Below are 19,274 nucleotides of genomic sequence, written 5' to 3'. Positions count from 1 at the left end.
AGTATTTTTTCAGAGCTAGATGCAGAAAAAAATTATATTCAATTTTGCAACCTAATGGAGGTCAGTATAGATGGACTAATAGAACAAGTCCCACACACTGCTAGAAGGCCAAATATTTTTTCAGAGCTAGATGCAGAAAAAAATTATATTCAATTTGCAACCTGATGGAGGTCAGTATAGATGGACTAATTGAACAAGTCCCACACACAGCTAGAAGCCCAAATATTTTTTCAGAGGTAGATGCAGAAAAAAATTATATTCAGTTTGCAACCTGATGGAGGTCAGTATAGATGGACTAATAGAACAAGTCCCACACTCTGCTAGAAGCCCAAATATTTTTTCAGAGCTAGATGCAGAAAAAAATTATATTCAATTTGCAACCTGATGGAGGTCAGTATAGATGGACTAATAGAACAAGTCCCACACACTGCTAGAAGGCCAAATATTTTTTCAGAGCTAGATGCAGATAAAAATTATTTTGAATTTGCAACCTAATGGAGGTCAGTATAGATGGACTAATAGAACAAGTCCCACACACTGCTAGAAGGCCAAATATTTTTTCAGAGCTAGATGCAGAAAAAAATTATATTCAGTTTGCAACCTGATGGAGGTCAGTATAGATAGACTAATAGAACAAGTCCCACACACTGCTAGAAGGCCAAATATTTTTTCAGAGCTAGATGCAGAAAAAAATGATATTCAATTTGCAACCTTATGGAGGTCAGTATAGATGGACTTATAGAATGATGCTATGCCCAAAAGGTTTTACTTCACTAGGTGCAGTAAAACAATTGGTATTCTATACACAGGTGGTGTAGCTTGCAACACAGATAGGCTACTCCACTGACTAACACACTCTGCAATAGGCCAAAAAGGATTAGCTTTGCTAGATTTAGCCAAATGCTGTGAAAAAAACTTGCACAGCACTGGCACAGACCTGCCTGGAAAAAACTGATAGGAACTGATGTAACTTAGTCCTGAAAAGGACTGCAATTACAGTTAGTCTTTACTCCCACAACCTATCTATTTAAGAGCACAGACCTGCCTGATAAAAGTCGTAGGAAATGCTGTAACCTAGTCCTTAAAACGAATGCAATCACAACTATTCCCTACTCCCAAGCTATCTGTAGATTTGTGCGAAAATTGGCTTGAAATTAACAAGGTATAGCGCACACAGCAACAGCGGTGCCGTCTAACTCGCAGCTGCAGCAGTGAGAAAATGGTGGCGACGGGGAAAATGGCTGGGTCTTATAGGGCAAGGACATGTGACATACACTGCCAATGACACATGCCCTTGCTTGTGTGAAAAAAAGCACTTCGCTCCGTGTGTGCGCTGCTGATAGGCTGACAGATTGCACCTCCCCACTGTAAATGCGGGAAGGAGAAAAAGAAAATGGAGATCTTCATTATTCCTGCAGAGATCCATCCCCTGCCCCTCCCCCGCCCCGCTGTACACTCAAACTGCGTATTAACATTAATTTTCATCATTACTGAGAAAAAATCCTGTTATGATTTTGGTGCACGAACAGTTATCGAACATAACCTCGAACAGCCGAATTTTATTCAAATCGTTCGTGTTCGCCGAACGGCTCGAACACCGCCCAAAACAGTTCGAATTTGAGATTGGCGAACAGTTCGAGTCAAACAACGCTCATCTCTAGTGGTGATGCGACAGGGTGGTCATTGTAGGTTGTAAGCTTTCTTGAAGAGATGGGTTTTCAGGTTCCGTCTGAAGGATCCGAATGTGGCAGATAATCGGATGTGTTGAGGCACAGAATTCCAGAGGATGGGGGATATTCGGGAGAAGTCTTGGAGGTGGTTAGGTGAGGAACAAATAAGTGTGGAGGAGAGAAGGTGGTCTTGGGAGGACTGGAGATTACGTGCGGGAATATATCTGGAGATTAGTTCCGAGATGTATGGAGGAGAAAGGTTATGGATGGCTTTGTAGGTCAGTGTTAGTAGTTTGAACTGGATACGCTGGGCAATTGGGAGCCAGTGAAGAGATTTGCAAAGGGGGTTGGCAGAGGAGTAGCAAAAAGAGAGAGATGGACTAGTCGCAGCAGAGTTAAGGACAGATGGAGAGGTGCAAGAGTGTTAGCTGGTAGGCCACAGAGGAGGATGTTGCAGTAGTCAAGGCAGGAGATGATGAGGGCATGCACAAGCAGTTTAGTAGATGGAAGGTTGAGGAAAGGACGAATCCTGGAAATATTTTGGAGCTGAAGGCGACAGGAAGTGGCAGGGCTTGGATGTGTGGTATGAAGGACAGAGCAGAGACGAGGGTTATGCCGAGGCAGCGGATTTCTGGTACAGGAGAAAGAGTGATGTCATTTATTGTGATAGATAGATCAGATGGGGAAGATACACGAGATGGAGGGAAGATGATGAGTTCAGATTTGTCCAGATTGAGTTTGAGGAAGCGAGAGGAGAAGAAGGAGGATATGGCTGATAGACACGCTGGGATTCTGGACAGCAGAGAGGTGGCATCTGGGCCAGAGAGGTAGATCTGAGTGTCGTCAGCGTACAGGTGATATTGGAAACCATGGGACTTTATGATCTGTCCCAAGCCAAGGGTATAGATGGAGGAGAGTAGGGGTCCTAGGACGGAGCCTTGAGGGACTCCAACAGAGAGAGGGCAGGATGAGGAGGTAGTGTGGGAATGGGAGATGCTAAATGTGCAGTTGGAAAGGTATGAGGAGATCCAGGATAGGGGAAGGTCTTTGACACCAAAGGAAGAGATAATCTGTAGTAGGACGCAGTGGTCAAATGTGCCGAAGGCAGAGGACAGGTCTAGAGGAGGAGTATGGAAAATTATCTGTTAGCTTTGGCTGTAAGTAGGTCCTTAGTTTTTGTAAGGGCAGTTTCGGTGGAATGGTAGGGACGGAAGCCAGATTGTAGGTTGTCGAAGAGAGAGTTAGATGAGAGGTGAGAGGAAAGTTCAGCGTGAACATGTTGCTCAAAGAGTTGCACACTATGACATCTTTAAATGCAATCCACCCTTTTTTTGAGGATCCGTCATGGTATTGACAAGCTCTTTATAAGCTAAAAGCCTTCTAATGTCTGGTCCGACGAACACACCTTCCTTCAATTTTGCCTCCAAGAGGCTTGGAAACTTCATGACTTTTTGATTTTGCAAATTGCTTCATCAAGCCCAATTTTATGTGGAGAGGTGGTAGAAGAACTTTATAGGAAGGTACCAAAGTTTCTCGGAGAACATTTTTTTCACTGACTGTGAGCTGCCAACTCTTCTTGGTCTAGTAATTTTGTCGGTCTCGACTGTCCCACAGATAAAGAAAACAAGAGTATTTGGTATATGCAGCTTGTTGCCCAAGCAGCATGCACAAGACCTTCAAATCCCCACACACTTGCCAATGGTGGTCTTCATATTTAAGTTTACGAAGAACCAATTCAAAATTCTCGTAGGTTTCCTTCAAGTGTACAGAATGAGCTACAGAGATGAAAGTGTAGAAACCACCATTGTGGAGTAAAACTGCTTTGAGACTTCTTTTTGAAGAATCTATAAAAAGAAGTCAATGCACTGAAACATATTGGGTTTTTAATTGACCCATCAAACCTTCGACATCGATACAATCAACCAACTTGTCTTCCTGGTCAAAGTAAGGAACAAACACCTTTTCACGATGTCTGAACCATGAAAAAGACACTACTGGTAACAATAAATTCCTGCTCTTGAGCCTTGATCCGAGTAACCCAGCGGGGTATTTGGGAAGGTTCAAGTCTCTTACTAAATCCTTCATCTCCTCCCGGGAAAATAATTTTGGTCTTGTATCATCTTCAAAGTCAGAACTTTTTTCGCTATCTGGTTCAGGTATGATTCCACCTTCATAGGAGCTAGGTATCTCTTCCAAGGTAGCAGGGGCCTTGGGTACTGGTATATCTTTGCCATGCGGGATGGGACGAATTGCTGAGTGAAGATTGGGGTATGAAATGGAATGCTTCGATTTGGAATTATACCCTTTCACATTGTATGAACAAAATTAACAGTTGGCACTAAGGTTCTTTTGCTCTCCCCATACCATAGGAATCCTATAACGGAAAGCTTTTTTCTTACCCTTAAACCAATTTCGGAGGTTCTCAACACACCATTTGCACACTTTATGAGGCGCCCAAACTTTATCTTGATCTCCAAGTTTTAGTCCGAAGTATGCGAAGTATATTTTTTTCACAAAGTCTGTAATATTCAGTTGTTGATTCAACACTGTATATTCACCACAAATGAAACAGAAATGGTCAAGCAAATTAATACACTTCCGCAAAGCCATAGCGCTAATTTGGGGAAACACGGTTGATGAATGAAATTCCAATGCAAGTTTCTTGAAAGCATAAGGACCTTTCATTATGTCACTAACCACCTGACTGCCACCAGTCAATCACGCAGTTCCTATTGATGTTAATGGGAAGAAAATAAGCTGCCTGCTGATGATTCACACCAGTTTGCAGAAGAACCTATAGGTTTTTGGCAAGTCCTGACGTTTAGGATTTTTTTCCATATTTTTTTCGTTATCAAAACACCAAAATACATGGAAATTATATGAAAATAATCAAACAGCTTTTTAGTCGCAGACCTGTGTAATTTGCAATTAGAAAAAATACATATTTGAGCAAATTTATCAAATGCATTATGCCACTTTTTTGCTTTAATAAATAATGTATAAGCGTGATTTGCAACTTTTCACACCTCTTTGAAAAGGGGGAAAGAAAATTAGTGGGTCTCATCAGGGTTGGGTCTGCTATAGACCAACAGCAGAATTATTGTTTACAGAAGAATTTGGTTCAAATCATAGTATAAATCTAATCCTGCATTGATTTCACATTCTTGCTCAAAGACAACCAAAGATGCACCAATTTCTTCAATTTCTTTAGAGATGCTGTATATGAAATGCCAGTCTTAATATAATAAATTTCCAAGTTTGTGTTTTATGGTTTTCCTCTTATAAAAAAAAATCTTTAAAATGGTCATTTATGCATGTTCTAATAGGAAACAGGAAGCAATAACAAATGACATTAAAGGGGATACATTTTACATGTAGCAGCATAAAAATATGTAAAATATAATATCTAGCACTCTGAGACTGATCAAAACTAAAGTACCATAAAAACTGGGTACGTTCAAGGGTAACTTAAGGTCCCCATACACCTTAGACTTACAGTATGTTTGCAGGACCCAATGGATTCAACTGATAGTCTAATGTGTATGGGGCTCACAACTCCCCTGACAGACTAGGTGGGTAGACATAAGGATACTGTGTATTTGTTTTCTGATTGAGAATCCTTCTATTCTTCAGGAGATAAGCCACTCTCAGAGGAGTCTGGCAGTGTCACTCCCACAGAAAACATGAGATCACAGGAGGGCTCGGTAGAGTGTATGGGTGTTATGGTATCTTCCATGGCTTCAATGGACAGAATTTGCAGTAGCCACTTTGTGTAAGGCTATGTGCCCACGTTGCATTTATGAAGCAGAAAATTTCTGCTGCATAAATGCAAGTCCTCTCCCGGAAAAACGCATGCGGAATTCCGCACGCGTTTATCGCGCTTTTTTCGCGCGTTTATCACGCGTTTTCCACATGCGGAAATGCCTTGCGTTTTTTATGCATTGAACAAAGGCAATTCTGCTTGCGGAAACGCAAAATTAAATGACATGCTGCGGATTTTTGAACGCAGCATAAACGCTGCGGAAAAATCCGCAGCATGTGCATAGAACTTGCGGAATCCCATTGGGGACCATGGGGTGCGTGTTACCAAGCGTTTTTCAAGCGTTTACGCTGCGGAAATTCCGCATCAAAAACGCTTGAAAAATGCTACGTGGGCACACAGCCTAACAGATCCAATGGGATGACCCTTTTGACCCCATGAAGTGGCTGTGGGCTGACAAAATAGGCTGGAATAGAGTGGTCAGCCAGCGAATTAGACAGAGAGAACAATAGCTGAATAACAGGAGTTAACCTAAGCATAAACTATGACTGGCAGCACCCAAAATTATATTGGGAGTGTAAGTAGATTTCGGTGCTGTTACATTAACCACAACAGGGAGCTGATTACTCCTGCCGGACAGCACACACATACTGATAGCCTGGACAGTGTTAAGGGTCCCAGTCACACTAGTATGTCTGGCTCTGCAGAGCCTGCACTTCCCAGAGCATATGGTCATGACATCTCCTTCATCACCAACTTCGCTCACAGAATTAAAGGGAACCTGTCAGCTGATACCTGCTGGACAAACTGTGGGCAGTATGTATCAGCCACTAGCTGCAGTGCTCCCGCCACTTATGTTTGTCACTGAAATGCTGCAACATTTCAGAGAGAAACATTCTTTTATATAAAATAGCAATTTGTGGGATAATTAAAATATAACTTTTAATCTTTTCAATTAAAAAGGACAAAATACATAACAAACAGCAAACACAGCATCCTCATTGACGCAAATATCAGAAAAAAAACAGTTGAGAAAACACCTTAAGGCTGACAAGCTGGAATGGGATCTATGTCCTCTATCCTTCCACAAGATAACTGATCTTATAACGGCAATCAAATAGAGAATTAATCGCTACTGTCTTGGGATAACAGTGTCCCTTGAGTCTAGCAGCATGGGGAGCGCCTTACTAAATGGTAAGAGCCATCAAATGAATGCATCCATAATTATGATTATGTATTAGAGATGCAACAATCTCACCAATATCCAGTATTGTGGAGCAACTCCCAAGCCTGGTACATTGGGTAGAAGTAATGCTGAATCATTTCTCATTTGGTCTGACAGGTTCTGATAAATGGGGCACCCAACGCATTTCCTCTATTTGATTCATCAGGGGAGGTTAGTAGTATTAGTCGACTCCTTTACCACCATTTAAAAGTAATGCTGCAGTAATCAATGTAGTCAAGTATATAACATACAAATCGGGTAGTAAAAGATACAATGCAGAAGAATTCATACTAATGAAAAACATGATGTAGGAACTCAAAACATAATTTAGAAACTAAACCGCATAATAAACATGATTCAAATTCCCCTGAATTGAGGATAAACCACTCAATGAGAGTTCCTAGCAATATCCAGCAACACAGAAGCAACAGTACCCATCGCATTACAAGAGCCCTTAAACTCTGCTTTGTAACTATAGCTTATTCCTTGACTACATAGTGTCACAGCACCTGTGCATCGTCTGCCACTGATGCAGCCAATATTGTCTTTAGTACTTTCTGTGTTAAACTAACATCTAAATATTTAAACACCAACATTGTTCAGTCAGTGACATGTTAGTGTGTCATAGCATGCCTTTTTGTTGCACGCGTGAAGTGTGTGCGACTGCCTCAGCCAATATTGCTATTTATATTCTCTGCAACAAACTAGCTTTTAAACCCATTGTAATTCATAGTGAAAAGTTAGTGTCACGACACGCATGTTTTTGTATCCATGCAGTGTCTGCACCTGCCAGACTCAATATTGCAGTTTATATCTTCTGCGCTAAACTAGCATTTAAATACGGCCATTAATTATAGTTCAGTATGTGACAATTTGGTGAGTCACGGCACTCAATAACCTCATTAGATGTTGTCACATCTGCAGGAAGCTGGATGTAAATAGTGTGCAGAGCAAAACTCCATAGCTCTGTACGCTGTCTAGTGGCTGCCCAAAAGATCAACTTCTATTTTTTTCAATAAGCCACGGCCCCACTATCAGTATTTGGTCAGTATTCGGTCAGTATTTTTTCTCAGGAGTGGGGGCCAAAACCAGGTGAGGAACAATCAGAGAAAAGGTATAATAGAAACAAGTCACCAATTCTGCATTTATCACCCACTCCTGGTTTTGGCTCCTACTCCTGAGAAAATGCCATGTTGTCAGACCAGGGCCAGCTTCAGGTTTTCTTTGGCCCTGGGCGAAAAAGTCTCAGTGGGCCCCTTTAACACATACATGATTCATGATGCATAGATACCGCAGAGAAATATAGATATATAGCATAATGCCAAAGATTTCACTTACTTATTACATTACATGAGTGATATCTATTGTAAATTGTACAATATCTCAGAAACCATTTCATTTTAGACCAGATAATATAGTCCTCCATACAGTATTATGGGCACCACATAGTCCTCCATACAGAATTATGAACATCACATAGTCCTCCATACAGAATTATGAACATCACATAGCCCTCCATACAGTATTATGGACACCACATAGTCCTCCATATAGTATTATGGACACCACATAGCCCTCCATACAGTATTATGGACATCACATAGTCCTCCATACAGTAGTATGGACACCACATAGCCCTCCATACAGTATTATGGACACCACATAGCCCTCCATACAGTATTATGGACATCACATAGCCCTCCATACAGTATTATGGACACCACATAGCCCTCCATACAGTATTATGGACACCACATAGCCCTCCATACAGTATTATGGACATCACATAGTCCTCCATACAGTATTGTGGACACCACATAGTCCTCCATACAGTATTATGGACACCACATAGCCTTCCACACAGTATTATGGACACCACATAGCCCTCCATAAAGTATTATGGACATCACATAGCCCTCCATACAGTATTATGGACACCACATAGCCCTCCATACAGTATTATGGACACCACATAGTCCTCCATACAGTATTATGGACACCACATAGCCCTCCATACAGTATTATGGACACCACATAGTCCTTCATACAGTATTAGGGACATCACATAGCCCTCCATACAGTATTATGGACACCACATAGCCCTCCATACAGTATTATGGACATCACATAGTCCTCCATACAGTATTGTGGACACCACATAGTCCTCCATAAAGTATTGTGGACAGCACATAGTCCTTCATACAGTATTATGGGCTCCACATAGTCCTCCATACAGTATTACGGACACCACAATAGTCTTCCATACAGAATAATGGACCCCATATATTGCGTCATACGAATAATAGACCCCATATAATGTTCCATACAGAATGGGCCCCATATAATGCTCAATGCAGAATACTGGGCCCCATATATTGCTCCATACAGAATAATGGCTCCCATATAATGTGCCATACAAAATGGGCCCCATATAATGCTCCATACAGAATAATGAACCCCATATAATGTTTCATACAGAATAATGGACCCCATATAATGCTCCATACAGAATGGGCCCCATATCGTGCTCCATACAGAATGGACCCCATATAATGCTTTAAGCAGTGTGGGCCCCATATAATGCTTTATGCAGTATGGGCCCATATATTGCTGCATACAGTATGGGCCCCATATATTGCTCCATACAGTATGGGCCCCATATATTGCTCCATGCATAAAAAAAAATAAAATAAAAACCAAATACTCACCTCTGTTCACTGGCCGCTGCTCTTCTCTGGACTCCTCAGCATCGCAGTCTACCCACTCTCTGCACTGTGACACTATAGCAGAGGGCGCACTTTAGTCACATCATCGCGCCCTCTAACCTGAGACTTCAGAGTGTCAGAAGACGGCAGAGCTGTGGAGGAACAGGGAGAGATAAGTATTGCAAGTGCCGGGGCCCTGAACAAGTGGGGTACCTACTCGCAGGTGCTGGCACTGGGCTCCCCCAGCTCACGAGCACCATAGCGTGCCATGGTCCACGATGGTGAGTGGGCCTCCCTGCTTGCTCAGGGCCCCGGCACTTGCCCGGGTGCGCCGGGTGCTAATGCTGGACCTATGTCAGACACTTGATAATTGCTTATCTGAGCGTCTTTTTTATGGCAAGACAGTTTTACCAAAATTTGTGGTGGAAATAACAAACTCCCCATGAATGTAAATTACCAAATTAAGTTTTGAGCAGACATTGAGCAAATAAATCATACCGAGAGATGGACTAAAAATGAAAAAGTTACAAAACAAAATTGTAAATTAGGATAAGTACAATACAAGTAATGCAAAAGTAATAGGAATTTTTGGGGGCTTAATATTAAAGGGGTTGTCCGGTACTTTTTTTTAAGTTGCCCAATGTTTTCAGCATGTGGGCATAAGTATCTCTGTAAATACCTTGTGTTGCAGATAATGCCTGTGAGCGGCGCTATCACTGGCCTCTCACAGGCATCACGTGACCCCTGGCTGCAGCCGGCGCTGACATCCGCTGACTTCACGACAAGTCCACGCTGCAGCCGAGGGTCCCTCTTCCATGTTACACCGGTGGCTGCTGGGTTGTGGGCGGGGATATTCCCCGGCGTCACACCCGGCATCCACCGTGCGCTCTCCCTCTCCCCATTCATTGGGAAAGCACACGGTGGATGCTGGGTGTGACGCAGGGAATAACCCCACCCACAACCCAGCAGCCACCGCGGGGACCCCAGGGCACGCTTCACTTGTCGTGACGTCAGCGCGGGGTCACGTGATGCCTGTGAGCGGCCAGCGATAGCGCCGCTCCTAGGCATCATCAGCAACACAAGGTATTTACAAATATACTTATGCCCACATGCTGAATACATTGGGCAATTTTAAAAAAGTACCAGACACCTTCTTTAATGGCCTAGCTTTAAGTCCCCAGTGTACTTTGTATATCAGCTATTTCCCTCGAATCCTCCATTCTGATAGGTCTGTCAGATGACACTACATGGGACACACTTGACGTAAGCCACTCCCTCTGGCAGATCCCAGAGGAACCCCGACCTTTACCCTTTTTCCCCTTGTGAAGGAACTTGGTCTTACAACGGGGTCCACTGGATTGCTTCCACAGAAAGGCTGCTGTTCGAAGGAGAGAACCAAAGGCAAGAGAATGGTCTGTTAACCAGATCAGAACCAGAAGGTCGGTGTAGGGACAACACCGTAAAGAAGGAGAATAGTCAAAAAACAAGCCAAGGTAAAAATCAGGACTGTCCACTGGGAATAAAGCAAGGCAAACAAGTTTGCAGAAGTCTGAATAGCTGGCAGTGGACAGCAGGATTTCAGGAGCTTAGATAGCTTGCAGTCCCATCCAGGCCACACAGCAGGGAGCAAGAACTTCCAGCCTGGATAGAACTACTAGTGCCAGAGGATACTTAACTAGAGCTGTCACCCTGTGTCAACAGATGTTGAGACAGGAAGGGCAGACACTGTTACAGATGTCACTCATACACATAAATCCTAAATTCTCTGCTATCAGTCTCATTTGCTTATCTCAAAGTGAACAAAAGGATTTGTCTTTGGAAATCCAACATTTCCTCAGGCTTTAGCCTAAAGGCCCCGTCACACATAACGGGATCGCTAGCGAGATCGTTATTACGTCACGGTTTTGGGATCGCTGGAGAGTCGTTTCGTGATCGCTGGGGAGCTGTCAAACATGCAGAACTTCCCAACGATTTCGGCCGCCCCAGCGATCTAACTAACGAACTCGGCGGTCGTTGGGACGCTTTCACACAGCAGCTATTTCAACGATCCACACCTTGATAGGGACTGTACTGTGTCACAAAGGCGTGCATAACATTTACTTTTCCGTGCCCCCTCATCTCCGCAAAATAAGGACTCAGTCGAATGAACGGATATCAACAGCCCGGAGAATTCTGCTAGGATCTGCAATCCAGCACGAGGTCAGAAGCAAAGGATGGAATCGCTATTCTGTTGCCTTCTTTATACACAGCGGAAAATGAGAACGCTGTAACGACCACCAATCGGGGACGAGGGGCGCGGAAAAGTCCAGTTTATGCACGCCTACGTGTCTCAGTTCTGAATCGCTAACGAGGTCGTTGATAAGGTGTCAAATACAGCGATGCACACTGCCCAGCAGGAGCGCAACGACCCAGGAATGGTCCAGGAAGCTTTGTAACGATCAGCGATCTCACAGCGGGGGCCTGATCGTTGCTACTTGTCAGACATAACGAGATCGCTAGCGAGATCGCTATTGCGTCACAAATACCGTGACGTATCAACTATCTCGCTAGCGATCTCGTTATGTGTGACGGGGCCTTAATATGTATGAGGGGCCTTTGGATCAAATTGGTGGGGTGATGTCTGACTCGTGGAATAATCACTCATTAGCTGATGCAGCACTAGCCTTCTTCATTGTTATTAGCCAAATAGTAAGAATTATGTCTGGTAAAGAGGTTTTCGCTAGGATATGTCATTACTTATTGAATGCTGGGGGTCTCTGATCATATGTATTTCCCTACATGGCAGCACTTCCACACACCATAGTTTTGCCATAATTGGATAAAAACACCTAATGGGCACATGTGAATACATTCTGATACCAATCATTATTTTAGAATTCCTTACATGTAACCAACTCTTAGAATGGCAGTGTCGGGAACAGGTGAGTGACTGTTTACTATTTCAGACCAACTGACCTTGCTGCTAATTCAGTCATTATGTTCGTAGAAATAGTATGTATGCTATCTGTTCCACTTGCCAAAATCAAATTTTTATTATTCTGTCAATATAGACGTACAATGGCTTGCTTTTGTGGGATGAGTTGTTCTTTTGAATGACACCCATTCATTTTACCATATACTGGAAAATGGGAAAGAAATTCCAAGTGTGGTGAAATTACAAAAAAAGTGCAATTCCACAATGGTCTTTTGTTTGTTTTTTATTGATCATGTTTGCTATATGGTAAAACTGACCTGGCAATGATTCCCCAGGTCAGTACGAGTTCGCAGATACCAAACATGTATATATATTTTTTTTATTTAAGCGCTGAAAAAAAAATTAGAAAGTTTGAAAGAAAAAATTTTTGCTTTTGTCGCCATTTTCCGAGACTCGTATTTTGAATGGGGCAAAATGAACTTTTCTGTTTTTTTTTTTTTCATATTTTTAAAAACTTTTTTTTTTACCTTTCACTGTTTAGAATTGTCTTTTTAGGGGTCTTGAAGCTGCAATCATCTAATCGCTTGTACTGTGCATAGCAAAAATCACTGCCACGTGCTGGCGTTCACAGGAGGATCGTAGTGACAAGCACAGGGGTCATCAGCAGACCCCTGGCTGTCATGACAACCCATTGGCGCCCCGCAATCTCATCACAAGTGCTCCGATGGGAGCGTGGAATGAGGCGCTCCCTGTCGGCATGTGTGAAATCCTGCTGTCAGTGATTGACAGCAAGATTTAACAGGTTAACAGTTGCGGTTGCCTGTTACACATGTGTGGCTTTATTAAACCTTTTTTAGGGGTGGCCAAAGCTAAAAGTTTCCGCCTTATATTTGTTAGATGTCTTTAGCAAAATGTTAAGTTGTTTACATATAGCACACATACCTTTTTCTAATAAAATGTTTTTTTTTTTGGCATTTTCTTTATAGGCTTTTCAATAAACTGTAACTTAAAAACATCTGGAGAAAATGATTGTACACTAATAAATAAAAAATGTCACTAAAGTCATTTGAACTGCAAGCATTTTACCATGCATTATAAAAAGCATGTGTACGTGGCAGTATGTGCAGTTGTACTGAAAAGCGTAGATATCAGCTACTTTTCAGATAGTTGGGTCTGCAGAATCCCTGTGTATACTCGCTAAATACACTGCTCAAAAAAATAAAGGGAACACTCAAATAACACATCCTAGATCTGAATGAATGAAATATTCTCATTGAATACTTTGTTCTGTACAAAGTTGAATGTGCTGACAACAAAATCACACAAAAATCATCAATGGAAATTAAATTTATTAACCAATGGAGGCCTGGATTTGGAGTCACCCCCAAAATTAAAGTGGAAAAACACACTACAGGCTGATCCAACTATGATGTAATGTCCTTAAAACAAGTCAAAATTAGTCTCAGTATTGTGTGTGGCCTCCACGTGCCTGTATGACCTCCCTACAACGCCTGGGCATGCTCCTGATGAGGTTGCGGATGGTCTCCTGTGGGATTTCCTCCCAGACCTGGACTAAAGCATCCCTCAACTCCTGGACAGTCTGTGGTGCAACGTGACGTTGGTGGATGGAGCGAGACATGATGTCCCAGATGTGCTCAATCGGATTCAGGTCTGGGGAACGGTAGGGCCAGTCCATAGCTTCAATGCCTTCATCTTGCTGGAACTGCTGAAACACTCCAGCCACATGATGTCTGGCATTGTCCTGCATTAGGAGGAACCCAGGGCCATCCGCACCAGCATATGGTCTCACAAGGGGTCTGAGGATCTCATCTCGGTACCTAATGGCAGTCGGGCTACTTTGGCGAGCACATGGAGGTCTGTGCAGCCCTCCAAAGAAATGCCACAGAACACCAGGATTGGCAAAGTCGCTACTGGCGCCCTGTGCTCTTCACAGTTGAAAGCAGGTTCACATGTGACAGACGTGACAGAGTCTGGAGACGCCGTGGAGAACAATCTGCTGCCTGAAACATCCTTCAGCATGACCGGTTTGGCAGTGGGTCAGTAATGGTGTGGGGTGGCATTTCTTTGGAGGGCCGCACAGCCCTTTATGTGCTCGCCAGAGGTAGCCTGACTGCCATTAGGTACTGAGATGAGGTCCTCAGACCCCTTGTGAGACCATATGCTGGTGTGGTTGGCCCTGGGTTCCTCCTAATGCAGGACAATGCCAGACCTCATGTGGCTGGAGTGTGTCAGCAGTTCCTGCAAGATGAAGGCTTTGAAGTTATGTATTGGCCTGCCCATTCCCCAGACCTGAATCCGATTGAGCACATCTGGGACATCATGTCTCGTGATTTTGTTGTCAGCACATTCAACTTTGTACAGAACAAAGTGTTCAATGAGAATATTTCATTCATTCAGATCTAGGATGTGTTATTTGAGTGTTCCCTTTATTTTTTTGAGCAGTGTATATGACGCGCCCCCTGGGCCGTGTGTGGGGGATTACCCGGAGCCGGGTCTCTGAGAAATGCTGGGGGTTTGTAGTCTCCGTGGCAGCGACCCGGTCCCATGGCTCAGGGTGGTCAAACCAGTGGCGGATCTGTTTACTTGGTTTTTAATGTTGAAATGTCCGACTACGCCACCCGTGGATTGCGGTCACTGAGAACTGCCGCTGCGGGGCAGACCGCTGAGGCTGATGTTGTGTTTGCAGCAGAGGGTAGTATAACTCCCCACGGGAGGAGTATAGCCTCAGGGCAGTGAGTGCAGATGGTGGGGGTGATGGTGCGTGGGAGCAACAGTAATGACTCAGAGTCCAGTGATGCAGTCCAGGGTCTTTACTCACAGTTTTACACTCCAAGTCACTTCTGCAGGTAATGGCTGCCCACGTCGTACCGTGCTCACCAGGTGAGGGTCTCGGCCAACTCCCAGGTACCTTTGGAATGCTTTTCAGGACCCCCTTCGTGTGTCCTTTTGCTGGCCCGTCATACCCCACAATTGACCACGTTTCTGTCCAGCTGCCTCGGGCCTTGGCGGGCAAACGTATGTTCCGTTTCCCTGGGCCCTATATGGTGCCTTCCTAACGGGTGTAGTGAGGGGCCGTAACACGTGCAATGCCACCGCCTCCGGTTACTAGCTGAGGGTAGTTGCTCTCCTCCACTAGATGAGGGATCCGGTTCCCTTTCTTGGCCTGACCCCCCTACTCGGGTAGCGGCGGGCGTACGGTGGCGACTGGCCGGTCCGCGCCACTGGGGTCCCTTCACTCCACTCCTGGAGCCTCCTCCATTCCTCTCCTCTCCTTTCTTCTCCTCCAGGCCCAGGCCTTGTGACTTGGCCTGCCCGCGGAGCAGAGCTCGTACAGAGCCCCTGCTCCCTGTCTTCTTCTCTCTCTTCTTCTTTCTCCCTTCTCTCCCTGGCTCTAAGATGGTGCCCACCTTATATATTCCTACCCAGTGCACCCAGGATCTACTCTCCCCACCCACATACTACCGGGTACCCCCTTTCTAGGTGTTCCCTCCCCCCCACTCCAGCCAGGGACAGGGGCAGTTGTGCTCACTCTTGGGAGCATTGTCGCCCTGCCCCCCGGAAATGTGGTGTAGTGCATGTGGGTGTTACGGTCCTGAGCCACACTCCATCCTTACCTGGAAGTGAGATATCGCACCTCTGGGTGAGATGCAATACCTCTGTAGCGACTGAACCCTCGGGGCGCTACATATATGTCAAAATAACCTTTTTTTTTTACATACAGTGTTTTGCTATTAAAATGAATGGGCGCATTGTGAGATTTTCACAGCGTTTGCACTAACTATGCAATGTGTGACCTTAACCTACGTTATGTTCTGAAAATAGAACCAAGCCCAAAGAATCATGTGAAAGACGGAGAGAAACCAATAGGAAAAAGTGTCAATATTGCTAATATTAAAGGGGGTTTCCGGTTCCAGTAAACTATTGTAGTGTTAAAAATGCTGCAGACAAACAACAGAGACCAAGGCAGTGGTGGGCACACAGTGCTGGACCCAGGCAGGGTAAGTAATGCGCAGTTTGCATTTTACACTGGACTGCACCTGGGAACAATAGTTTACTGAAACTGGAAAACCCCTTTAATAGTGTTTCAGTGTATAAATGATAGTACATGTGATATTTTAACTATTAAATTACTTACACGGGCCTCCTCTTCTTTCCTGCAGATCTCCCGGAAACAAGGATGAATGCGTTTTAAGACTATCAAGAATCACAATTGAGAAGCTGATGCTCAAAGCCACATAGGCAGTGATACAGAAATAGTATTTGCACTTTGTACTTTAAATGTAAATTCACTTTGTAGAATTGTGATATTTAAGCAGACTTTTGAATCTGTGAAACATGAGGGACTTGTCGAAATTTACACATACAATGTATGTGCCTTGCTCTGTGTAGCTATTATAGATGTATTAGTTTGCCATTTTCTCTGTATTCTTTCTTTCATTTTGATTGTAGGTAGATGCAATGTAGATGGATTTTCATGTATTTTAATGGAATTTTTTTCAGCTCATTGTATAAGTCAGCCGCTTTCTGTTATATGCTTATGTTCAATGTCCTTGAGTGCAGTTTTTTTTATAGATGTCTTTTTATATGTTTGCATTTTGCATATTTTCTAATTGTTGTGCTGAATGAAGCTCTATGGGGCTGATTAATCAAAGCCACAAAAGTGGCATAAATGCTTTGAAATGTTGCAAAAACCTGTGGCTTTTGGTGTTTACATGTCACTTTGGATCAGCCCAGGCAAAATGGGTGAAGCAAGAGAGGAGCCGGGATGGGACAGAGCGTGGTCATGGTCATGATAAGTGGTGACGGTTTTTCCGCCAGAAATGCCAGTCCACTCTCTGACTGAAGTAGCATTTCTGGCTAGGCGCATGTCACCCAGAAGGGGCGCCAAATTTATTAAGTGGTGTGTGAATCTTAATGAATTTGGCACCTCTTGTACTTAATCAAGATTTGGGGTAGTGCGAGTGGACTCTATACCAGCCTTGATGAATCGGCCCCTTTGTTTTTCTGTCGATGTTATGACGGCTTTTCAATCACAAATTAGTCAGCTTATATTTTACATTTCCTGTAGCCTCTGTTTCATTTGTTTATAGTAATAGTAACACAAATATCAGCTTTCCAATATCTGACAGATTCATCCAAGCCCCAGGGCACACAGTCTTTGTCATATAATCACAAAAAGGTTTGTTTTTCTGTTGTGAGACTAATCAGTCCAAAAGAAGAATGTCAAAACAAAATCTTTTCATTACACCTGGCTAAGATTTCATGCACCCATTCATCCCTCCTCCTCCCAGTGCCTGGGGGCCAACATGTAGCAAAAGCTATCACCTGAATAAGTTATAAACATTTGCCTTCAGGAGGAGCAGAGAGTGTGCAACCATCGCCTTGAGCTTTCTTCTTGCCATCTGGGAGATGTTTGAACAGGCATTAATGCATTCCCCTTAATTCCTTTTGAGGAGCCTTAGGGAACAAAGTATTTGCAGATGTGAACTTTATAGCTCAAGTGCATAATACACTTTTCAAGATTTTGTAGTTTAATAAATTATATTCATCTGTTGCAATAACCAATAATCCCTCACCTCAGAACACACAAAATGACAGACATTGAAATACTGCAGCTTTTCTTTTTTAGATTTCATTTTACTATGGTGAAAACGCTGAAGTAGACTCGCATATGGTTTTCGACAGACAATAAATAGCAAGGCAAGCTTTTTTTATATATATAAATTACACGGATCCCAGAAACAGGCTTGTTTTCTACAGCATTTTTTAGCTTTCTACAGCACATTGTATCAGTAGCAAATCACAAATGCTGACATGTAATGGAACAAAGACACACTTCTCTGCATCACATGGCACAGTGAATGCTCTGATGATATGCTGTATGTTATGTGCTGCTTTGTCATTCATACAACTAGGCTTATCCAGAAATACATGTGAACACTGAAGATGTATTCTATTTGATCGCAGATAGATTGAAAAATATTGAACCCTTGCACAGGGGCATACATAGAAATCATGGGGCTCCATAGCAGAAGTTCTATCCCCACCCCCTCAAAAAAAAAGAAAAACAAAATTTAAATAATTGTTGGGTCACAGAAGAGCATAGTAATATTTCCTCCTGCTGAAGTCTTAGATTCCGCTTTAACTACCCCCATAAAGTATGATGCCAACAAAAGTGGCCCCCAAACACAGTATGATGCTCCCGTGCTGAATTCCTCCACATTAGCCTTCATATACACACGATAATGACCCTACTGTACCCCACCTCAACTCCCAAGCAAAGTGTGGTGACCCCAATACAGTATGATCTCCCAACTCTGACCCCCACACAGCCCTCCATGCACTATAATGGGCCTACATACAGTATAATAGCCCTCTGAACAGTAAGATGGACCGCACACAAATCTTCACACTGTATAATTGCTTGCATACAATATAATGGCCACACGTAACCCTCCAGATATTATAATGACCCCACATAACCTTCCATGTAGTATAATGCGCCCCCCATGGTCATCCAATGCAATATAATGCACCCCCCATGGTCTGGTCCTCCATGCAACGTAATGCACCTCCCATGGTCCTCCATTCAATATAATGCACCCCTCATGGTCCTCCATGCAATATAATGCACCCACCATGGTCCTCCATTCAATATAATGCACCCCCCATGGTCCTCCAAACAATATAATGTACTCCCCATGGTCCTCCATACAATATAATGCACACCCATGGTCCTCCAAGCAATATAATGCACCCCCATGGTCCTCCATGCAATATAATGCACCCCCATGGTCCTTCATGCAATATAATGCACCCAACGTGCTCCTCCATACAATATAATGCAGCCCCTATGGTCTTCCATTCAATATAATGCAGCCCCTATGGTCCTCCATACAATATAATGCAGCCCCCATAGGGCATAGTGCAGCCACAGGACTCCACTAATATGGGTACCTCATACTCACTGATTTAAAAA

General features: G+C 43.5%; 1 protein-coding gene across 1 annotated transcript in view; it reads left to right on the top strand.

The window, feature by feature from the left end:
• Window positions 1–18,453, top strand: part of SMOC2 (SPARC related modular calcium binding 2) — a 748,277-nt gene extending 729,824 nt beyond the window's left edge. Inside the window, exon 13 of the mRNA XM_073672815.1 lies at window positions 16,456–18,453. Within this exon, the coding sequence (XP_073528916.1) occupies window positions 16,456–16,476 (21 nt within the window). The 3' untranslated portion in view covers window positions 16,477–18,453. The remainder of the gene's footprint in view (window positions 1–16,455) is intronic.
• The last annotated feature ends 821 nt before the right edge of the window (window positions 18,454–19,274 follow it).

The sequence above is a fragment of the Phyllobates terribilis genome, unplaced genomic scaffold (genome assembly GCF_046119375.1).
Source record: "Phyllobates terribilis strain yellow unplaced genomic scaffold, ASM4611937v1 Scaffold_3__8_contigs__length_932513732, whole genome shotgun sequence".
Lineage (NCBI taxonomy): Eukaryota > Metazoa > Chordata > Amphibia > Anura > Dendrobatidae > Phyllobates > Phyllobates terribilis.
This window is presented reverse-complemented; position numbering and strand designations above follow the sequence as displayed.